Source organism: Diplotaxodon limnothrissa, linkage group LG11, assembly GCF_057381915.1.
Source record: "Diplotaxodon limnothrissa isolate DT_005_m linkage group LG11, D_limnothrissa_male_GT1.1, whole genome shotgun sequence".
NCBI lineage: Eukaryota > Metazoa > Chordata > Actinopteri > Cichliformes > Cichlidae > Diplotaxodon > Diplotaxodon limnothrissa.
In genome coordinates, this window is record NC_140606.1 from 15,471,332 (window position 1) to 15,496,299 (window position 24,968).

At 40.7% G+C, this 24,968-nt stretch overlaps 1 protein-coding gene across 4 annotated transcripts in view; it reads left to right on the top strand.

Annotated features, from left to right (window-relative positions):
* LOC146622512 (CUB and sushi domain-containing protein 3-like) overlaps positions 1-24,968 on the top strand; it is a 249,677-nt gene that overhangs the window by 166,650 nt on the left and 58,059 nt on the right. For 2 of the 4 annotated variants that reach the window (XM_085366252.1, XM_085366250.1), the window contains exons 38-50: positions 1,450-1,568; positions 2,677-2,746; positions 4,529-4,645; positions 4,837-5,046; positions 8,384-8,572; positions 9,517-9,694; positions 12,376-12,521; positions 12,885-12,965; positions 13,665-13,778; positions 20,812-21,000; positions 21,117-21,275; positions 22,517-22,705; positions 24,710-24,892. In XM_085366252.1, coding sequence (XP_085222378.1) covers positions 1,450-1,568; positions 2,677-2,746; positions 4,529-4,645; positions 4,837-5,046; positions 8,384-8,572; positions 9,517-9,694; positions 12,376-12,521; positions 12,885-12,965; positions 13,665-13,778; positions 20,812-21,000; positions 21,117-21,275; positions 22,517-22,705; positions 24,710-24,892 — 1,944 coding nt within the window. The remainder of the gene's footprint in view (positions 1-1,449; positions 1,569-2,676; positions 2,747-4,528; positions 4,646-4,836; positions 5,047-8,383; positions 8,573-9,516; positions 9,695-12,375; positions 12,522-12,884; positions 12,966-13,664; positions 13,779-20,811; positions 21,001-21,116; positions 21,276-22,516; positions 22,706-24,709; positions 24,893-24,968) is intronic. The other 2 variants (XM_085366249.1, XM_085366253.1) reach the window with 1 other exon arrangement.

Consider the following 24,968-nt stretch of genomic DNA (forward strand, 5'->3'; position numbering starts at 1 on the left):
TTTAATCTCAAAATTACCTTCTGGCAGCCTAATTTTTTAGCAGCAACTGCTCCGCTCTTGTGAATTGTGTCATCAAATCTCCTTGAAATTAATTAAACATTTCTAAGTCGAAGAATTTGTCAAAGTATTGCTCTTATTTATACCCACATATGACAGAACTTCACAGCTTCAAAGCATCCACCCACTCACCCTGTACAGTAGCTCGTCTCTTGTTGAATTGTTCTATCTCCAGCTGCTTTCACGTTGCTTCCTGCTCTGCGTCTCTTGGGTTACCGTCTCCTCCCACTCAAATATCCTCTCCAACTTTCAGTAGATGTTGAGTGGAGTGACCACTCCTGCTAGTCGGCTTTAAATTGTTCTGAATCTTTTGTGGGCACTTCCCCTACCATGTTTGTGTTCATCCACCCACTGACTTGTTTGGACAAGTTAACTCTTTGAGTGGGCTTGAATGCGAGTGCTTGTGAAATGCTTGTGTTTGCCTGCAACATTGTTGGGGATGCTGTATTTGTCTACACTATTCCGCTCCCTGCGGCCTGCTTACAAATTATAGATTACGAAGGAACCCTAATAAAACCATCTAGATTTGTATTTGGGTTATTATGAAGGTAACTGTCTCCTGTTTTTCGTCGGCCTATTTTCGTGTTGTTTGATGCATCGAAAAACAATGTTTGACAGACGACTGGTGCGATTTGAAAAATGTTTAAGATGAGGATGTCTCCAGTGCTGCCTTTCATTGAATAACAGCATTTTATGCCTCAAAGTAATGATGTAAAATGTTTTCTCCTCTGCCTGTCAATATATTTTAGTCACTTCTTAGATAAATGAAATTGCAACCTGACTATATTTCTTGTCTTTTTTTCTTTCTTTTATTTGTAAAAAGCAGGCTTTGAGCAGGCTCAAATTTCCTTAAAATGTCCTACATTAATATAGTCCATATAGCTGGCATCACCATTGCTTTTAAGCCATTAAAACACAATATCTAGCCTTTCAAGCCTTTCACTACCTGGCAAATGGCACTGTAATCATTTCTTTCCAATGGGCTCAATGCGTCTGTCAAGTAATACTTCAGGGATTGCTTTGTAATTTCACAGTGATTGCTTCAGATCACAGTCAGAAGGATTTTGCGATTACAGCCACGAGCAGAATAGCTTCATAGCTTGCCCCACTTTCTAAACGTTATGATGAAGGGAAAGAGAGACAAAGAGTCGGCGTGGTGGTGGTGGTGGTGGGGGGGGGGGCTTGCTCAATTAATATGCGATTACAAGCACATTAAAATGAGGAATTTTATAATTATGTCAAAAAGGTTGGTTTTAATTAAATTATTCCTTCCCTCTATAGGTACTGGTTGATTAAATGTAAATATTTACTCCAAATATATATGGAGGAGTTTCTTTGATATGCAGAAGAATGATTGCTGTCCACACTTGTGTGTTGTGACTCTGTCCTAAGCAATAGGTTTGGATTCGTGTCCAGAGCCGCTGCCTCCCAGTAATGGCCGAAAAGTTGGAGATCGTTACACTGTGGGTGACATGGTTTCCTTCCAATGTGATCAAGGCTTTTCACTACAGGTAGGTGGAAAAATGAAGTGCAGATCTGCAGCTCTCTTAGTGAAAAATATTGACCTGGCTAAATGAGTGACATTTTCATGGGGATCCTCTAAAGGATGAATGTTTTAAAACAGAGGAATCAAGTCCTTTTGATGAGAGTGTGTGTGTGTGTGTGTGTGTGTGTGTGTGTGTGTGTGTGTGTGTGTGTGTGTGTGTGTGTGTGTGTGTGTGTGTGTGTGAGCGGAAGAGTACAGGAAAGAAGTATGTGAATAGGCAAGTGTGTTTGCAAGTTTATTTGTAGTGGTGCGCGTGTATGTGTGCGTACATTGCCTCCCTGCTTGCATGTTTGTGTAAGTGTGAGTCCTAGTGTGTTCGTTACAAAGCAGCTTTAACTTCTTCCAATCCTGCCTGAGTAGATTCAGTGGCTGTGCCGTTTTGAGCTGTAGAACCTTCCAAGGCCACAGGCGATGGATTGTGTTAACAGTCGCCTCGCTAATCCCACACCGATTTTTCTTCCCAGCTCGGGCATTCTCTTCTTTTCATATCCTCTCTGGACTAACCAGCAACTTCTTACACACATCTTCAGGCTGAGTGTCTGAACACCAGAAATAGACTTGAGGCGCGTGTAGTAACAAAAGCAACAGTATGGATGAGTCTTTTGAGTTTAGTTTAGTGTGTGAGTGCGCAGTATAGCTATGTTTTTTCAGGCGTGATGTTAGTGTACAGGTTTTTGGAGAATCACCCTGCATGTATGCATTTTACAAACATGCAGGCAAATTCCAGTTTCTATGTTTAAAACAACATTAATGCTCTGAATATTAACCATCACATTTAGATTCCCTTTTTTGTATTCAACACAATTATGTTTGCAGATTTTTTTTTTTCTGTTCTTATCTCGGGGTGCTTACTCCCATTGTATACCTAGCAGCGAGAACATCCTGCCCTACTCTTGATATTTACATACAAGAAGGGGATTTTCACTAAATCCAAAGATCCATAGGACAGAGATAAAATATACTGGGGTCACCTGCTGGTTTGATCTCATCGTGTTCCTTTTCATTTTTAACTTCACAGTGTTTTGCTGAAAGGGAATTGACAGTAAACAGTTTTTGTTTGTTTTCTTGAACAGGGTAATGCATATATTACCTGCATGCCTGGTCCTGTCAGAAGATGGAATTACCCCGTACCTCTGTGCTTAGGTAATGTATTATCGCATACAGTCTGACAGCTCTAGTGACAGCATTTCAATGAGGTGATATTGTTGACAACAAACCCATATTTGTAGCACCAAACTCAAACTAGATCTTTTTCTTTCCCATTTTTGCCGTTCAATTTTTCTCATTGACTCGTTTATCTTTCTTCTATCTTCTCCTTATTTATATTTCTCTCATACTAATATTTTTCTCATATACAATGACCCGATAGCTCAGCAGCCTCAAAGAGGGCATTTTATTGTATTAGGAGAATTTTATTGTACGATCGGGGGGTTGGGAGGTGTGATGGCTGGGAATAGATGCCTTGAGGGGGTTAGGGATTATGAATTTTCTGCTTTCCCCTTCGGTTGAAAATCAATAAGGCTTTGCACCATCTGAGTGTGCTGTTTGATTTCTGATACTCCTGATGAGACTCCCTTGTCTCCCCCGACACTTCCTCTCAAGTTGATTGTCACAGTGATAGTTTCCAGAGATTACCAACGAAGAACTCCACATTCTTTTTGACGCCTCGCTGTTCGCTTGCACCGTGCTCCTCTCAGTTATATACATATACATAAACATATGCAATGTGATAAATGCACTCTTGCACACACAGACAAAACTGCACGGTTACTCAAAGAGCTCTTTGTGTAAATACTCTGTTCCTGTGGTTTTCATCGTTCACTGCAGACATAAATCCTGGCTTTGCTGTCGATAGGCATGTTCTCGGATGTGTGCGTTCACTCGTTAGCTTAAGTCTTCTCTCGTTTACAGTACATACGCTTCCCTGAACACCCCAGGATCTGTATTCATTTTGTTTGCTGATAAACCCACATCAAAGGCTTTGGATGCCCCTGCACCAAACGTATAACACCCTTTTAAGTGCCTCTCGTCTTCTCTTTTATTTCATACACAAGCAGGTCAAGCCCGTCCCCCCTCCCCACTACCAGGAACACAATTAACTCCCAAGATAGTTTGTGCCTCATTTTGGTCTTGGTTGATAGTCCCCAAAGAAATAGCAGCAATATCACTTGCGTTCTCCACCATTTGCCACACAAATGCGCCTGTTGGGGTTGTGATGGGAAAAGCAGGAATGATTTAGTTTTAAGATTATAAGATTACACCACCTGGGTGTTCATGTAAGACTAGGTTGTGTGTCACAAGAGAGGGGTATAACCTTCACAGCAAGCTAAGTGTTCTCTAATGCACTCAGTCAAACAAGAGAGGGTGGGGTGTTGCAGGTGGGAGGTTGAAGTAATCACCTTCACCACTGAGCAAAACTGAGTTAGACTATTGAATAGTGACTCTCTCATTTATTTTGATTTAAAGCACCACTGAGCAAGGAGGGTGCCTTGGTCTGCTTGTTTTTTTTTTTCCAAGAAGAGATGGACAAGCACAAGTCAAAGACATAATCCAACAGACAAAGACCCTTCTCTGCTCTATCACATATATATATATATATATATATATATATATATATATATATATATATATATATATATATATATATATATATATATATATATATATATATATATATACACGTGTGTGTATATATATATATATATATATATATAGACTATACATGTATATTAAGAACGTGTAGGATACACATGCACAACATACGTAACATTTATGCGTGTGCTGAAACTTTCACTCACACAAAGACACAGTGCTCTTTGCCCTCCCTGAATATGCAGCCCTCTAGTCATTGTTTTTCTTTGTTTTCCCACTGAGCTGCTCCATGGAGAAGTGACATGTTCTTTCTCCTTGGTTGGTCTCCCTCAGCTCAGTGTGGCGGCTCTATGACAGACTTCAGCGGCGTCATCCTCAGCCCAGGCTTTCCAGGGAATTACCAAAGCAGCCTGGACTGCAGCTGGAGAGTTCAACTCCCTATTGGCTTCGGTCTGTAACCTCTCCTCTCTCTTCTCCTGTGTAACTCAACAAACTGCTAATTTCAAGCATGTATAAGTACTAGTGTGTATAAAAGTGTAATACAATATTTGACAGGAATAGCCACTCTTTGCTCTCGTTTACTTCATTCATGTGCTCTTGGGTTTACCTCTTCCATTAACCTTCTCTTTCCTCTTCTTTAGGGATCCATCTCCAGTTTCTGAACTTCTCCACAGAGCCTGTTCATGACTATTTGGAGATCCGCAGTGGGAGCCTTGAGACAGGAACAGTGATTGATCGGTTCAGTGGCCCCACGCTGCCCAATCCTCTCTTCAGCACCACCCATGAGACTACTCTGTTCTTCCATAGCGACTACTCCCAGAACAAGCCCGGCTTCCAAATTGTCTACCAGGGTGAGAGAGAAAAACAGTGTAGCCTAAGAGGACGTGCATTGTTGTCCTTATTTTCTGTTCTGTGTGTCTACACATGCACGATATATGTACATATTATAATGTCATGCAAGTATGAGCTGTATGTGAAAGTATCTTTTAAAAGTTTAGGCCTCTGAATGTTTTCTAGCTTTTCAATTTTTTTTCTTTTATCACAGTTATTGAGAATTTGCTAAAGGTACAGCATGTCTCCAAAGCACAGTAGGTACACCTCACGAGCACTGGGTGCTGTCTCTCAGAATGCCCCTGGAGGTTAGCCAATCAGAAAAAAACAGGGAACATTTAGGGAGAGTACCTTAAAGAGACAGGAGCTAAAATGGCACATCTCAGATAGACAGTGAACTGAGGGGCTGCATAAAGGCCTAATATGAGATAAGTTTTTTTTGTTTGTTTGTTTTGTTGTTGTTTTTTAACCATGTAAAGTACAGCATCAAAAATAGTCATAACAAATGATAACCAAGTGTCCATATCATGATTTTAGGTCTTTCCCTGTACTGTAGTCTGTTAGATATTTTGCTCATATAATAGGTTTGCAAAGCGTAAGAAGGTGAGGTATTCTCTTCAAAAGTAAAGACTACCCCTGTTGAACAGCCCACGCTTTTCCTTTGTGACTTAGTTACATCACTATAACACCCTGGCAAAATTTGGTGACTCTGTCCCCACAACAATGAAGTAAGTAATATTAGGATACACAGACAGTCAAAGCGAGGTACACAAAAAGATTAAAGTAAATAAGAGCATTAAGTGCCATAATAGGCAACAGAAAAATACAATAAGACACATTAAAACAGACGAAAGGTTTAAAATAAATAAATAATGATTAAATACAAATTCTCAGTAGAAAGCCTGTTCAAACAAAAACAAAATCCTTAGATGCCTAGTGTTCACACAACATGCAAATAATATGGCTAAATTTATTATCTGTTTGTTTCTCTCCTGCTCTATGTCCTCACATGTATGTATGTGTTTTATTACAACCAGATTCAACTATTCTCATTCACGTAATTTTCCAGTTTTTGCTGTGAGCCAGCAGAACGATAAATAGTCACTCTTATGCAGCTCATCAAGGCTAATTTCAAGACATTTTCCAACCTGCTGCTGTGCATTACTAAAATCCATGTGTTACAACAGGGATGTAACAGTGTTGCCTGTCAAAATCAGTAGTACCTAAGTTAAAGAAAACAGATTTGATGTGATGGATGCAACATTTACATATAAGTCTATATATAACACCTCGTTGTCCTGTTCACTGGTACCATCCTGTTTCAAAGCAGCAACCATCGTTCCCATCCCAAAACAGTCAAATGTCACATGTCTGAACGATTTCAGACCTGTGGCACTCACCCCCATTCCCGCCAAATGCCTGGAGAGACTGGTCATTAAACACATCAGAGCTGCTTTTCCACCATCCCTGGACTCGCACCAGTTTGCATACAGGGAGAACCGGTCAACCGAGGATGCGATCGCCACAGTGCTGCACACATTACTGAAGCACTTGGAACACAGGAACACCTATGCACGGCTCCTCTTTGTAGACTACAGCTCGGCTTTTAATACCATCCGGCCATACAAACTCCGTCCCAAACTCCACCAACTGGGACTTAACTCCTCTCTGTGCAACTGGATTGTGGACTTCCTCACTAACCGTAGACAGAGTGTCAGAGTGGGTAAGAACACCTCTTCCACCCTTGTGGTCAACACCGGTGCCCCTCAGGGGTGTGTTCTGAGCCCTCTGCTATACACTCTCTTCACCCATGACTGTATTTCCTCCTGCGCGTCCAATCTCATTGTTAAGTTTGCAGATGACACTACAGTGCTCGGACTTATATCCAACAATGATGAGACAAACTATAGGACAGAGGTGCAACAACTAGAGTCATGGTGCCACGACAATAACTTGGTCTTAAACACCAAAAAGACCAAGGAGATCATTGTAGATTTCTGGAAGAGGGGTCATAACAACCATCTGCCTCTCTTCATTGGCAGTGAGGCGGTGGAGAGGGTGAGCAGTTTTAAATTCTTGGGGGTAACTGTGACCGAGGACCTGTCCTGGGGCAACCATATCACCTCAGTTGTACGGAAGGCCCAACAGCGCCTCTACTACCTGAGGAGACTGCGGAGCGCACACATTCCCAGATCTCTGATGTTGAACTTCTACAACTGTGCCATCAGCAGCGTTCTGACGTATGGATTTCTAGTGTGGTTCCCCAGCTGCACCAAGGCCGATCAGCAAGCACTCCAGCGGGTGGTGAAAGAAGCTGGCAGAATTATTGGAACAAGTCTGCCAGAGATCAGTAATATCTTCCCCACTCGCTGTCTGAGGAGGGTGCACAGTATCCTGCGGGACCAACATCACCCTGCGCGCCACATTTTCCATCTGCTGCCCTCAGGGAGAAGGTACAGGTCTATACAGGCCAGAACATCCAGACTGGCCAACAGCCTGTATCCACAGGCTGTGAGGCTCCTGAACTCTCTGCCCCCCTCTCACGGACAATAACCATATCCAACTTCTTAATAGCAATGAACTGGTCTGCATTGGTGCATCATATCTTTATTCTCTTCCCCCTCCTGCCCCCCCCCCCCCTCTTTCTTAAACAGATAACTATCATATCTGATATCATATCTCACAGTACAATAATATTGAATGGGTTGCATTGTTGTATTTTGTCATGTTTCTCAGGTCTTTGTCTGAATTTCTACGAACATTATTGCTAAGGATTGTCTTATTGCATTGGAGTCACACTGGGTTAAATATGTACACTTGGGTTTTAAGGGGTATTTATTATTTTCTTCTTTTTTTTGGGTTGTATGGAAGCCCCAAACGCAATTTCATTGTTCTTGACAATGACAATAAATAAATAAATACTAATACTAAGATGAAATTTAGAGGCTAAAGGATATAAACATTTTCTTAGCAGGTGGCAGTTTGTAGGGCTTTGCTCGTTATATGCATTTAATCATTGTTTTTAATCAATTTTTAATCAAAGTTAAAATTATGAGATTTTAAATAAGCTTCCTATGGTCACTTTGAAATTGGGTTTTGCAAGTGCCGTGAAAGAAGATTGAAGCGCTCTCTAACAGGACACGTAAAAGCCCATTAGGTACAGACAAGGGAGAAAGTTTTGTAATTAGGTATACACGGCAGTTTCTTCCACTGAGGTTGTAGGATTAAAGAAAACCTTTTGCATTTTCTGAAACATTGCATACCACATGTCCTTGAAGATTATTATTTTTACCCCAGTGTTGAATTCTGTGTTTTATGATCCTTTTTGTCTTGGATGGGTTTTACTTTCCCCCCCAGCATATGAGCTACAGAGGTGCCCAGACCCACGGCCGTTTCGTAACGGCATAGTGATCGGACAGGACTACAGCGTGGGGATGACCATTTCCTTTGAGTGCCTGCCAGGTTACACTCTTCTTGGAGAACAGTCGCTCACATGTCTGCATGGAATCAGCAGAAACTGGAACCACCCCATCCCCCGCTGTGAAGGTGAGTGCCTTAGGTCCCCTCTCAGCAGTGTCCTTGCACCAAGTGTCATTCATATGCAGAAAAAAATTGGCACTCGATCTATTCAGTGTCTAAATGTTTCCTATGAATTTCTTATATTTGGTGAATCAACATATTCTGTTTATTCATCTCAAAATGCTCTTTCATGTTTCTGGTTTCAAAATCAGTAGGAAAATATTTAAATATTTGTGCACCTAAGGTGAAGATTCCTTTCCATTACAAAAAAATGTCTTTGTTATTTTAAATAGTTCATTTTATAATAGAATACAGTCTGCTTGTTGTGCTGTCTTTTACTCTAGCACATCAAAGCATGAGACTCACCAGCTATTCAACACTATTTTACTGAACTATAAACTGATGCTTAGCGATTATAATGATACATGGAGCATCTTCAAGTCTTTAATGCAAATCCGAACATGCTGGTCTTTTATGTAATTCTAAAGGAGTCGCCTTAGATGTCACTCAGGTACGCTAAACAATCTTTCATCAGTTAAACGATGCAACAGCAGACTTTATAAGACCACACGATAGTTTTATATTTGCCTTAAAATGTTGTTTTGGTTCTTACATGCTGTATTGCTCCTGTCAGGTTTACAGCACTTCTTTTTTTTATCCTGTGGGTAATGCTTTGGCTTTGACTCCTAGTTCAAAGTCAGATTTAAGCATCTAAGGGGGTTTGATAGAGGGAGTTTTGCTGTCAAAATCAGTCATCATCATTACTTCACAACAGCCAGTAACCATTCCTTGCATTTGTGTCTAACAGGTGCATTCTCCCCCCCAGTATCTGGGTGATAACCCAATAACACGCAGTTATGGTTTATTTTATCAACTGTTAGTGGCAATACAACCATAAAAGCTTTTATCACTTGAGGTATGACTGGCTTTCTATTTTTGTCCGACATTGCTTTCTCTCTTCCCTCCTCTAGCTCTGTGTGGCGGGAATATAACATCCATGAATGGCACAATTTACTCTCCTGGACACCCAGCCGAGTATCCACACTTCCAGGACTGCATGTGGACCGTCAGAGTACCCCCTGGGTACGGCATCTACATAAATTTCTCCGTTATCAATACCGAGCCAATCTACGACTACATCACTGTGTGGTAAGCCCTCATTTCTCTCTCAGTATGACATTATTTATCAATCATCAGCTTATAGCACTCATGAAACTCATGACTTTGAGGGAGAGGTATCCTGGACCAGTTGTCAGCCCATCATAGGGTTCACACAGAGAGACAGACATCCACACCTAGGGCCAATTTACATTCACCGGTTAGTCTAACATGCAGGTCTTTGGACTGTTGGAGGAAGTTGTAGTACCTGCAGAAACCCCACACAGACAAACACAGAATGGTGCTAGCCAAATGTCTCGAGACATTCTTGCTGAATAACGAATTAATTTGAGCTTTACAAAGCAAACATGTTTTAAGGCCAGAGGCCAGTTAAGTAAGTTACGTTCACAGCTTATGACAACAACCAGACATGACAACAAATATTGTGAAAATATGTCCTGACATTTACGCCTTTCTTTTACTAACAAAATCTTTTTCCATCCTTCTGTACAACTAGATTGTTTTTATGTGACTAACTAACTAAAAGAAATTCAAGTCTGAATCACTGCGCTCCCTTTCTTTACTCCCCCAAACTTTTGCTTTTACTTTAGATCCCCCAGCAAGTGTACCATAAAAGACAGAAATGTGTATCAGCATGAAAACATCAACTTTGAGTTGCTTGGGATGTCTGTTTACAATTGAGAAACTTTACAGATAGTTGTACGACAGTAAACAATACTACCTGCCTCCTGTCACTCCAGCCACTATCTCCCCATCTCCCCTTTTCCCTGTATCTTTCTGCATCCTCTCTGTTGTCTGAGGCAGTCATAGAGCGGCCCTCATGGGTAATATGGGAGGGAAATGCCTTCCAGCATCCAGGGCTGCCATTGATGGTATGGGAGGAGGGAGCCGCTGGCACTACTGTTTTCAAATCAAATGGCGCATAAACAATCTGTCCCTTGATGGTAACATTTTGTTTCCCTGCCTGGCTGCTGTTTCTTATTTTGTTGATCTCTCTTAAAAGAAACTGCAGTAAGACTTCCAGTATATACAATATTTAAGGTGAACAAATATAACAAAAAAAAACATTTAGTGTGATTTAGAAAAGAAAGCCTGGAGCTGCTTGAAAGTGCCAGTAATTAAATACATTTCTCTTGTTAAAAAATAACATTTATACATAATAGAAAAGTGCTGTCTTCTGGTGCATTTTTTATGCCCAAAGAAAAGTACTGTTTGGGTTGTTTTTGCATGCTAACATGATATTTTACTCCAGACATAGATCACGGCCATGCACCTGCAAGGGTTTGAAAGTTCTCTGCGCTCTCATTAGGGCAGCTGATTCTCTGTTTTAGAGCTGCTAGCTAATGCATGGCTCAGAAATGGCTTCACTGCTAATGACAGCTTCTATTATTACCCCACAGCCATCCACCAATTTGTCTTTTCATCTTTCAGCAGGGGAACATGTTGTCCATAAATGTAGTTTAATGTTGCAGTAGGGATATACAGATTGCTGTCAGTAAATTTCCTGAGAAATCTCAGGAAAAGCCTCTCCTAACTCTAAAGCTAATCCAGTGAGTCAAATAGCAAACCCTAATTACCGTTCAAGATATAACGTGTCACAATATCCAATCCAGCGTCTATCTATTCATCCATTTTAGACGCTTTCTCCAGGCTCTATCTGGGGCATCTTGAGGTCCACCCAGGCCAGCTGGAATGTATAAGTATGTTCTGGGTCTGCCTTGGGGTCTCCACCCAGTCAGACGTGCCGGATGTCTCTTCAGGGAGGCATGCTAGAGGCTTCCTAATTAGGTATCTGTCTTTCTTTAACTGCCACTTTTCAGGAGAGGTCCACTCAACCAAACAGTTGTAATGCTGTAACCCCAACCTACGCAGGCTGCTTATGCTAGCTTTCTTTACTCATAAATCAAGAATTTTATCCTGAGGCTGAGCTCCAGCTCAAACAAGATACTTCAGTATCAAATCAAATCAAATCAAATCACTTTTTATTGTCACATCACATGTGCAGGCACACTGGCACAGCACATGCGAGTGAAATTCTTGTGTGCGAGCCCCACAAGCAACAGAGATGTGCAAACACAACAACACAAACGAGCAAAATACAAGAATGGCCAACCTGAAACTAATAAATATATGTACAATATATAATAGTGTATGCATTTCTGGATGTGTATACTAAATATTTTCCTACGTGTGTGTGTGTGTGTGTGTGTGTGTGTGTGTGTGTGTGTGTGTGTGTGTGTATACACATTTTTACAAATTAAATAGTAAAAAAATAAAATAAAATAATAATAATAATAATAAAATATACAGAGTTGAATATGTGCAAAACAAGTGGCATTTATATACAGTGTGGAGTGCATAATGTTGAAACACGCCATTCCTTCAGTTCCACACTTCCCAAATCCTCAAAGTGTGACGTTGTCCAAGAGGTGCCTTAGACATGGCATCCGTGTAATTAGGATGATGGGTTTTTTGTTTTTTTTATTGAATTGAATTATGCTCAATACATTTTTATATATCTTTGACTCTTGATTGCTGAGAAACATTTTGGAGTCTGTCATGGGACACGCTGACCTGCTCTTTGATTCCAGCAACTTGTTAAAGCAAACTGGTGTATAAAGGAAAGAAATGATTTTCTGTTTCTGCCTCCCTCCTTTCTCCACCCTTCATTTCTTTCCTTTATTTTCTCCACCTCTATATTTCTGCACTAGGGACGGACCTGACCAGAGCTCGCCCCAAATCGGTCAGTTTAGTGGCAGCTCTGTACAGGAGGGCGTGTCCACCACTGCCAATCAGGTCCTCATCAAGTTCCACAGCGACTTCAGCACCAGCGGCTTCTTTGAGCTACATTATTTCGGTAACGTCTCCTAACTTAAGTGGATACCTCATGCCTAACCTAAGTCTTCTCAATACCTTCTGTCATAGCATTGCTTCCAGCTCTAATGATAAATGATAAATGCAGTTTAAAGCTTTTTTTTTCTTGCGCTATTAAAACACCCTTTCAAAGAGGAGCTGATTAATAATAAAACGCTCCCTATCTCAACTAAATTAGTGATTGTTTTTTGATGATCATGAACAGTGATAGGTGGCAATTTCTGATCTAATCAAGTTTCATTATGATGGGAGAGACACCGTTTGCCTCTCTTTATTTCTGCCTTCAAATGCGCACACAGCACTCACTCTGTTCAAGGATTCAGTTTGTTTGCCCTTTCCCCAACAGCGTACCAGCTGAGAACATGTCAGCCACCCCCTCCTGTTGCCAACGCTACGATCTTAACAGAAGATGATGAGTTTGAAATAGGTTTGTCTTATTTTATTTGCTTCTTTACCAGCCAGAGACAATGTGAAGTGAAATCAGTTTGCAGTAGGCAGATTATTTGTGTGTATGTAATTATATATAAGTAACTATGTATACAAACACTGGTATACACATATCTTTTAAATATATGATTTCATTTAAATGAAAAATGTGTTCCTTCTTGCACTTTGCTCTTCGTTTTCATCTTTCTCTACTCGCGTTTGAAATTTTATATCTATTCATGCTCCGTGCATTAAAGTATTAATTTGAGGGTAAGGCTAATTAGCTCTTCTTATAAGCTGTTTGTATTTTCAGTGTTCATAATTGATTAGGAAAGTGAAGTGGAAGTCGTGTGGCTAGTGGCGGCTTCACTTTCTGTCTTTAAAATTGAGTGTGTGTGTGTGCATGGGCTTCTGCCTAACTTCTATAATGTAATGAAGTGCCTTCAGTATTCTGGCTAGCTAAGGGGATGTCAATCTTCATTACAAAATGTGTTGCTGATTACTGTTTCAAGTGCTGCGACTGAGGAGTTTTTTACTAGCATAGCTTTGTGTGGAAGTATGTGTGTGTTTGTGTTTGAGTTGGACTATTAACAGAAATGTTTTGCACATCCCCTCCTCCTTTGTGTGTGTGTGTGTGTGTGTGTGTGTGTGTGTGTGTGTGTGTGTGTGTGTGCGATTACACGTGTAAATGATCTCACAGGGGACATTATTCGGTACACGTGCCAGCCAGGCTTCACCTTGGTGGGCAGTGAGATTCTGACCTGCCGACTTGGAGAAAGGCTACAGATGGATGGACCTCCACCAGTCTGTCAAGGTTGGTTTCATTCAGTGTGACTTGGAGTCTTTGGGTATGTTTAAAATTTTTCTGTGTTTGATTTATTTATTTTTTTGCATTTGTGTTTGTGTGTTTAAGTGTTCCTCACAATGTGTGTACACATTCCCCCCACACATACATATACAATATATGTGTATGCAAACCTGTTTATGTTATGTGGTGCTTGACACCACAGTGCTCAGGTTGGTTACAGTAAGCAGCACCCACTGATGCATTATTTGACAGACTGCCAGCAGAGCCTCGTCCAGCAGGCACCAGGTGGCAAAAAGCAGCTCTATTCCAATTTATCAAGATTCAGAGTAACAATACTACTGATCCAAGTCCATAGACTGCCATTTGCGTACAACCAGCAGTTTTACTGTAGTGGGTAAGTTTGAAACCAATTACAGATCAGCAGGTTTTCACGTGCTGTAAAAACAGATATTCTACCCCTACGTAACGGTCTCATGGGTTTGATTGATGTTTGCTTACCCATAATTCTTTTGAAGATGGAATTACAAACGAGGAGCAAAGTAAAAGAAATTCCTGTCGCCTGCATCAAAGATTTTGTTTAGACAAAACAACAAATGCCTTCAGCCTCCCTGTCGTGCCAGTAAATCTCTGCTCCACACAACAGAGCACTCTGAAACCTTCTATCCCCTGTGGTTAGACATCTTTTGAAGTGCCCTGAAGTCCTTTGTCTACAAGTCTTGACTTGATGAGCATTTCTGTCTTTGTATTTCTAGAAACAGTGAGTAATCGCATCGGACTTGTGATCAAGGCATGACAGATGCCTCAAGCCTGCATTCATAAAGCAACGTAGAGAACGACTAGTTATTTGGAGCCTATTTGCTTATCCCTGACTGTTGTTACTTGATGCCTGACTTGATATCGTTGTTTTCTCCCTGCTGTGATTTTGCTGCTAACTCTGTGTTCAGAATTTGACTGACTTTAATTTTTTTTTAATTATTACTTGGTAGGTTTCACAATAAAAACACAGCAACAGCAAAGATTAGGCTCAGCAACTGTTTGATCCAAGATACGTAAACCTCAGATTTTCTTGTGTTTTTCTATCCAAATCAGCCACACAAACTAACATCTGTCAGTAGGTAGCTCAATTAACATAGGCACAAAGGTGAGAGACCTGAAAAATGATAATTTGAGTTAGAATTATTTAAGATGGACAGATGTGTTTGTGTGCAAAGAGAACAAACCACCTTCACTTGTGGTGTACTGGGCTTACCTAGCATTTTTCAGTATACTAATAATTTACAAAAGCACAAGCAGCATGAAGTTGAGCAGCATGTTATAAGCTTATTAGACATGCTGGAATAAAGGGGATGCGAAACAAAGCTTGATTGCTTATTTCATCAGGGTAGGTATGGTATATAGATCTCTTTTCACCAAATCTTTTATATGTCCTGTATGAGTCCTTATATCACATTATGTCAACATGAAGGGTATCAGCAACAAGCAGTATGTTAAAACAGCTGATTTCCATCAATATGAATAAACTGATAAACTTCGCTAGTGCCAAAAGAGGGCATTCAGTCACTTTTTGAGTACTGGGCAATATTTCAAGCCATCTCACCAAGGCTGGTCGGCCAGCTCACCTTGTCATGTGTTACTGACTACACAGAGCTCTGCCAAGAGCAGCTAGCTCATAGCATCAGAAATTCACACATTGCACTTAAAATATTTTCACAGGTTTTAATTTGAGCGACTACAGTTGACTACAAAACACGTTGGGACTATTCAAGTAGTACACAATAATTCACATTGCTGTTTGAGAAGCGCTAAAATATTTTTGTGTTGGACAGCAAATGCTCTCATTCATCATAAAACATCTAATGCCAGAAAAGTGGATCTGCTTAGTCACCTAAGCTAAACCAAGCTATTTGCTAAACTATATTAGTTTTGCTAAGAGAATGTGCCCATACTCTGGTACAATGCAAAAAGCTGCAGAGGTGTTAAATCAACATCTTTAAAGTGTTCAAATGTGTCAGTGATTGCAAGTCATTTGTTCAGACTCTCCTTAAATCTTGCTTTGAGCGTCATATTAGCATAGTTAAGATAGCTGTAGAGTGACTAATTTATTATGTGACATTTTCATGGATTGCCTTTTCATTATATTCAAGAATTCATCTTACCGTGTTGGATATGGTATGTCTTTGTGCCACCTCTAGCATGAAACTAATTGCTCTCCTTGGGACATGTAAAGTTGAACTTAATTTGAGTTGACCTGCTATTCACATCCAAGGGACTGCCACAGTAAACTTGCATAGGAGCCACTTCTTGTCACAGCTTGCCGAAAGGGCAGGAAAAAGAATTCTCATGTGCTCTCTGTATTCCGCTTTTGTTTGCTGTCAGCCTCTATGTTAATTGTAATTTTATGCTTTTAAGATAACACTGTAATGTCCTTGTATGGCTATGCAATTTAACCCCTAAATATGCTTGGCTTTTAAGATATTTCCCCAAGCTCTGTCTTTATAAAAGCCTGTGAGGAAGGTCAAACATTTTCTTAAATCAAGGGTAGAGCCACCATCGAGTTGACTGCTGCGATGGTTAAACCATCTGCCACACTGAGGTTTAGTGTAACTCAATAAATGTTGTCGTATTGCGGCTGCTGTCACATTCGTATAGATGTTGGAGGAACACAAACGACGCACTAACCTCGTCTTTGCAATACGTACCAAAACTTTTTTGTGCGACATTAGTTTATACATAACCCTGGGTGTCATTGGCATTCAATATGTGCAACTTTCTGAGTGAAATCAGCAATGTTGTAGTTTTCCACAAGGTAAAACATCTGTGGAAGATATAATAACTGCTGTTGGCTAAGCTTAAACAAATGATGTTAGCCTGCATGCTACTTAATGCTGACTCCAGGTAAGGTGTAGGTTAAATTAGGGCTACATGCCTCTTAAATTAGAAAACATATGTCACTGTGTTTTGTTTACTGGGTATTTAGTGTTTTTGTTATTTATGGTATAAATTTTAGATTTGTTTTTTTTTTTCATGATCATTTAGAAGTGTACATATATATTTTTCAGCCAGTGTCTCTATAATCACTCACAGTAGGATACAGTGCTCAACATTTGTACTGGAGCCAAATCACCATGAATGCATTTTATAAACCTATTTCATAAAAGGCATCTGTAAAAGTATGTGGTTTCTAAAATGTTTTGAAGCCTCTCGTGACTCAGATTTTAATCCCTACCTGCAAGTTTCAGGCAAAGCAGTTTAAACCGCAACTGTGCTCAGTGGATGGACGTGTTTGTTGCTTGGCAACAACTTTAGTTTAATAAAGAAGGATTGGAGGCGCAATTATTTCAATAACAAGCACTTACCAGCTATATTGTTCTATTTACTGTGAATTAGATCTTATCAGGTGAGTCTGTTTTGTCTGCATCTTAAAGCGCTCCAACATGTGGAAATGCCAGAGGCAAATGGGAATTTGTGCAGTGTATGAACAGTTTTCGGGCTAGTAACTCCAGAGTAGTCAGTAGGAAGAAGTTGTAGAATTGAAATTAGCAAATTGCTTATAACAATTGTTTTTTATCATTTTCCTGGAACTGTGAAGGCTCTGTAACAAGTATACCACTGGTATCAGTAAAGCAGAGGCTGCTGCTGAGCAAATAGTACCAGGAATTGATGTAACTGCATCAACTAAAGACCCCATTGAACTCCATATTTCCAGCGAGAGTCATAACTCTTATGTTAAAATGGAGCACTACAGACTTAACTGTATAGAAATGTATTCAGTGTTATTTCTTTTTGAAGTGTGCATTCTTCAGAGGTTTTTAAATAGCTGTTTGTAATGAACTGTAAATAGAAAACAGACCAAATATGACTGATTGACCTTTGTCCTGACTCACCACCCACTACTGTGCAATGTGCCCTTAGTTCACATTAGCATTCTGGGTGTGAGGAGAAAAATAAGTGCTTGTGGGAGCCGTGGTTTTGTAGTTATGCTTTTGTGCCCTGTAAAACAAAACGCATGCTTTTATGTCATTCCAATCTACTTGTTGTACATTTTTAAAGTAATTCATTTACACATTGCTCTTTGTCTTTGCCTATTAGAGCGCACATAAATATACCACGCTAAGCTAAGTAGGATGCGTTAAAATGAAGGAATATTCCAAATAGGGTTGCCAACCGTCCCTTAAAATACGGAATCGTCCCGTATTTCGAAACAAAAGTACACGTCCCGTATTGAGCTAATAAGGGACGCACTTTGTCCCGTAATACAGTGAGAATCAAAAGTAGTCTATAACTTTTAATGGAATTAACGCTTTGTTTGAAAACATAATTCCCAGCCCCTCTCCTGCTTTGTGACCAATGAGCTGACAGCACACTTACGAGTATGACAATTCAGATTACCGCTCATCTCATTGGTCGAGGAAAGGTCGCTTACGGAGAAAATACCGGAAGACAACAAATGACCACAACAAGAAGCATGGCCAACAGGGAAACAAACGCAGACACTGCGGTGCAAGTCTCGGACGACAGTAAACCTAAAGCTGGGCAGACACTGTGCGATTTTTTCAGTCACGTTATTCAGCTCCTGCTCAAACTGCACGATTGACTCGCAGTTGGTAGGTCACGACGCAGGTCTCACACTATACCGCCCGATGCTCTGATGCGACCTGAGTGCTCACACTGTGCCTCCATAAAATGAAGGTTATAACAGAAAATCTGTCGCGCTCTCTCTCTCCGTCTTACACTCACACAGACACACACACCACCACCATCAACTTTGCTAAATTGCTAATGAAAAACATTGATCGGGCAGCTGTGACTGAGCAGCAGTGTAAATCCAACTATTTTCACGGTTGTTGTGGTCGTGATAATTTTGTGATGCCACATCGAAAAGGCTCGGATGAGCTTTCCAAAGTTCTACAAGTTGTGCCTCCATCGCTTGTGTCCAGATCACACGCTGCACAGCCGTGCTGCTCCGTCTTTTACACCAACGTTTACGTGTTTGCGCGCGAGCAGTGTGAGCGCCTGTGGTGACACCTTCACGAGCGATTGATGATCGGGAGCTGGTCGTGAGGTGTTAATCACTTCTCGTTACCCCACGTATACTACACGATGCACGATGAAGGCCAAAATCGGTCCGATCTCTCAAAAATCGGCTCAAAATGGGCCAAAAACCGCACAGTGTGACCCCAGCATTAGAGCAGCAATGTTTGTTCCCCTCAGAGAAAGGGAAGAATGGGAAAAGGAAAACACCTGGCTGGAAAAAGTTAATATGGGCATGTGCAGTGAATATCAGCGCTATGTGGCCAGAAGTGTGATAATATCATTTATTTTGTGTAATAAACAACTGCAAGAATAGATGATTACAACAAATAGATGACTAATACATAAAAGTAATACATAGATGAATAATGATGATGAGTTAAGATGCGTAATCATGGGAACAAGTGGGTTTACAAACAGGAGCAGCTGATTAGCATTAGAAAAGCTGAAATAATACCTCAACTGAAGCCAATTGTACTAAATGCACTAAATGTGCACTGTTACAAGAATGTTTTTCTTTCTATTGTTTTCTATTATTTTAAGTTAAGCAGGACAGAGTTCTTTTAAAGAAAGATTTACTTATATTCTCAAAAGTTAAGCATGACAGGCTTCTGTTTAAGAAGGAGACCTGTTTTATTGTGTTAATGTTGTCATTTTGAGCTAAAAATAAATGGCTAAATGATCATTTGTTTCACATGTGTTCATATCACAAAGAATACACATCTACTTAAATCAAATTCAAGTCAAATGGTTAAAAAAATAATTTCACACACAAAAAAAGAGCTAGAAAATTCACCACACTGGGAAGGGTGAAGACAATTGGGTCGCCCGGCCCTGGCCACGAGGTGTCCCTTATTTATTTTTCAGGGAGTTGGCAACCCTAATTCCAAAACACAACAGGAAATAACAAAAATATAGAACCATATAGATTCTGTGTCTTATAAACAGCCAAAGAATAGTAGTGAAGAAAGACTGCTAGTTCACAATAATTTTTTATGTTCATTTATTTTCGGAATAGATTGTACTGAGATTTGATGCCACCCTAATGAATACCATCAGTGTATTTATGAATATTGATTTAGCTGTGTACAAATATTTACACATTTAATATATGTGTTGTTCAGATGATTTATGGAGAAATTCTTCTTGAACTTTGTGCCCACAGAGAGCTCTTTTTTTTTTTTAAAGAAATGTATTGTTTCGTTGAAAATAACTGGCTTAAGCTCTTTTTGGGATCATATGTGCCTGTTATCTTTGAGCCGAAGGCTATTGCAGTTCAGCCAGTTGAAACTTTAACAATGAGTCACCAGTGGGAATATTCATACTGCTTTGTGTTACAATTCTCTGCTTCTGTTGTATGTCCGATGCTTTCCAATGACCTTTTCATCTGGAACAGTCGTTTGCATTAACCTTTCGTATGCATCATGTTTCTTCACTAGTGGCCCAGAAGAGAAACTTCTGTTACTCAGAGAAAAGGAAAAGAGAGAAACAGGACTGTCATTATTTCAGACATGCCAGCCAACAGGAAATGAAGGGAACGTTCTGACCTGATACACACGAAATCCTACACACACACGCACGCACGCACGCACGCACGCGCACACACACACACACACACACACACACACACACACACACACACACACACCATTTTTCCATACAAAGTTAGCTGTCTCACCTGCTGAGTATTATTTGATGGATTGATATCAGGGGAGCCTGGTGACAACGGCAGACTCACAAGCTCACCCCTAAGGTGCAATATCACTCTGGCTCAAATGTAATTGTTTCAGGACTACTTATTTTTACAATATCATTTCTACTGTCACAGTGAAGCATCTCTATCTTCCCTTCATCCATGTCTTACTGCATCTCTAATTTTTTCCTCTGCCTCTCGTTTTCTGCCGCTACTTTTCATCTTCCTTCCACCCTCTGTTGCTTCTTCTCATTTTCTCTGCCAATTCTTTTTCCTCCAACAATCTCACCTTTATTTTGTTTCTGTTCCCACCAGTCCAATGCCCGGCCCACGAGGTCCGTTTTGACTCAACAGGAGTAATCTTAAGCCCGGGCTATCCTGATAACTACCCCAATCTTCAGATGTGCTCCTGGCTGATCAACGTGGAGAAGGGCTACAACATCACTTTGCACTTTGAACTCTTCCAGACAGAAAAAGAGTTTGACATCTTGGAAATTTTTGATGGTGGGTAAAAAACTTTGTGTTCTTTTGTTTTTTAATAAATTACTGAAATTATAAACAGGCAATCGCCTAATAGAACATCAGCCACTAGCACACATGCTGTTTGTCATTGCCTTTAGGTCCCAACATCTACAGTCAGAGCCTCTCATCACTCAGTGGTGATATTGAAACACCCTTCAGCCTGAACACCACAGGCCACCAGCTCCTCCTGCGCTGGTCCTCCGACCATGGCACCAACCGCCGCGGCTTCCACATCAGATATGTGGGTGAGTATCAAAGTATGTATCCAGTTTATAATCATTCTCTATTTTTTTACTATGCTATTTGGTTTTATTTTATGTTGACCTGCAGACGAGTGATAAGAGCTATGGGTCTACAATTTGGACAGTTGAAAATGTAATAACACTAAACAGAGACAGATGTGTATGAACCTCAGCTGTAGCTACTTGAAATGGCCGTGAATACAATATGACCCAAGGATTTTTATCACTGTGTGCTGTGTTTTCTATTGATTTATTTATTTTTTTTAATATGCAGTCAGTTTACAAAAACAATTTCTACAGGTAATAGCTCGCAATAGGCGCTCACGGGGAAAAAAAGCACGAGGCTGGAAACCAGTCACTAAAGGGCGGCATGCAGCTTTGCATGTCTAAAATTACAAAAGGCTTGAATTCTTAATTAGCTCTTTAATAAAGCAAGTGCTGCTAAGCAAGAGCAGCATAGCGATCTTTTCTTTCATTTGAAATGCATCAATAACAACACAAAAAAAGCACAAAAGACATTCATTTTTCATGGTGTCTGTCCATTAACTTTAATGCACGAGAGTGTTCCTGTGAAAGCAAGCTGGTGTGATGAATTTTGTAAGGAAAGCTCCCCCTTGACTTGATTGACTTTAATGGGAACTGACTCAAACTCCAGCATGTGTCCTTTCGTCTTAAATCCCTGCTATCGCCAAGTCATGTTGATTTGAGGGAATGGTTGACAGCGTTTTTTGAAGCACGCAGCCCTCCCTCCCACAGCTTTTTACGTCACATGGGCCATGAGATGGTCATATTCGAGAAATCGAATTTACCTTTTTGTGTTCAATGGACTGTAAGATCGGAGGAAGGAAGGCGATGGGAACAAATGCAGAATGCACCAACGCTGCATGTGTTAAAAGCAAATTGAATATGTGCATGCCCATAAGCCAAAATGGGATGGTAATAATGTGATAGGTGAGGGCTTCCTTTGCTGCGTGGTGCATAGCCCAAGTTCTAAATAGACGTGACACTCCTCGGGCGGTTCCCCCCTCATTATTGTTCTGCATTGAAAATGGAGCCTCGCTGTAACGAAAAATGTTCATCAGTTTTTCTCTAGAGGTGCTTTGCTAATGTCTCTCATCCTTTCCTCTTCTTTATTTACCCTTCTCTCTCTTTTCTTTCTTCGACTTCATCCTCGCCTTCTTTCTTGGCTCTCTCCTCTATTTGCCTTTGCTCTTTTTTTCCCCACTTCCCCTCCCCTGCTTTCTCCTCTATCATAGCCATGTACTGCAGTACTCCAGACTCTCCACAACATGGCTTTGTAGTGAGCCAGACCGGGGGTCATCTAAACAGCGTGGTGCGCTGGGCCTGCGACAGGGGGTACAAGCTCATTGGAAAGGGCACAGCTGTGTGCAAGAAGACCACCTATGGCTACTACGCCTGGGACGCGCCAGTTCCTGCATGTCAAGGTGAGCTCATTGGCTCTGGCATGCTTTTATTTCCTCCTTTAGCCTGCCTCTCTACCCATTCTTCTGGTCACTGCCTCTGTACCCTTAGTCTCAACAGCCAGACAGGCAGGCGCTTAAAGCACCTAAGTGTCTGAGCCCAAGCCCTCTTCCTGTGTTGTTAGCAGCTGAACTGAAACCAGGCTGATTGAGAGCCCAGAGTCCTGTCAGGTGGAAAGGAAAAAGAAATCAATCCTCCCTTCTTCTGTCAATTTCCACTTCTTCAAATTACTTTGGCTAACTTGCCATTAGGATGCAATGTCCTCTGCTGTTCTGCCTTACTCAACTAATTGGGTTCTTCAGCGTGCATACGTGGAATATGTGCATTTACGTGCACATGATTGCATGCGCTAGCACAGACACACACATATACACATGCTCAGGCAGCATTAATATCAACAGATGGTGTGCTCAATTGCATTTCATCAAGATGCAGTGAAATGAAAATATGTATGTCATGTACTTTAAATGATTTAAAAACACTTCACACGTGTGATTGATTCCATCAGTTTGTTAATTGCACACCGCTTTTCCAAAGCACAAACTCAACTTTGGCTGCAGATGAACTGATACATTCATACAGATGTTGTCCATCTGTTATTTTATGCAGTGGCCAAGATCACATTACAGCATGTTCAAGCTTTCATTCTGTCTGAAGCAGGATACCTCGGAGAATCCACGGTGTATTAATCCATCAGTTTTGCTCATAGAAAGAGCAAAGGCTCAAAATAATTACCAGGCCCTTTAACCACCTAAGCTTTGATCATCGCACTTCAAACACCAACATTTTTCATCTGCAGTGTGGAAAGCTTTTTAGTTGTTTTGATTAGTATCCGCCAAGTTACAACTAAGCAGTACTCAGATGAATGTCAATTGATTATCTCGCACGGTGTTGACGGGCATTGTAATGGCTCCATGCCACGTTGGCAGATTCCTACCTTTGATGCTTCACAGTATGCAATTATCATCGCAGCTCTGTGGTTAGATATGTGTCTTTGCATAACCGTTTCTGTTTAGTTCGGCCCTTCAGATGTTAGGTTTCCTGGCTCAGTTCAGTGTGTCCGACCCAATGATGAGCACCTTAAAGTCTCTTTCTTCAAGTGTTTTGTTTGGTCTGAGCTCTGTGCAAGTTTAACATTGCACTTACTTCCAAGGACACAATGCTGTGCAGAAGTTTTTCGGCACATTCAAGTGCTTTGTACGCCTGCATGTCAGGAACAGTTGGTGTTGGAACCAGTCACTTTTTTGGTTGCACTTGTCATTTTAATGACTTTGTTATACATCATTAGTGTGTTTTTAGATTCCCCACTGAGTCACAGTGAAAATAAGAGGTTTTAATTATTAAGTACTTTTGTATAATTTGGCATAATTGAATAGCTGTTTGGTCATTCAGATGACTTCTTTCTTGAATACCTTCTTATAAGAACAGTGCAATATTTATGTGGGACTTCAATTTTCATAACCTCCCTGCAGTATGAATACTTTCACTCTGAGACAGCCGAATGCAATTTTCCACAAGTGGTCAGTCCTAATTTCTTTGATTTCTGCCAAGTGAAAGTACAGTCTTGTGCATTAAGAGGTCTATAATATGCACATCAATCAAATAATTTAAGTGTCAGTGTACCACAAGGGTTCTTACATTATAATTCTAATGTACACTGGGTAGGTGTGGAACCTTCTGAGTACTAAATGTTAAATTCTTTCTTTTGGACTCCTACATATTAAGGCTGTCACCCTTCGAAAAGCTAATAAAAATGTAACAATAAATTAAAATTCCACACAGTTAGTGCACCACAAAGAGGTTGCACTGGTGGGAGCACAAACATATATATTTTTCTTTGCAAAACTGAAAAATAGTGATTATATATGAATGCCTACCATACCTGTGTTCACCAGGCATCTATCTAGTATGTCTCTTGTACTGTGCATAAACATGTGGGTCGACCATTGTCCTCTTGCTGCCTGCAGCTGTGTCATGCGGTGTGCCCAATGCACCAGCGAACGGAGGTGTGCTCACTGCTGATTACTCCGTCGGCACACGGGCGACCTACTTCTGTAACGGCGGTTACCGGCTCTCCAAAGAGCTGACGACCACAGTCTGCCAGCCAGACGGCACCTGGAGCAATCACAACAAGATACCCCGATGCTTTGGTGAGTAGAGAGGAAGCCTTGGAAAGATGGAAGGGGAGGGGAGCGCAGAGGAGAAAATAGTGATTTGGAGAAATGA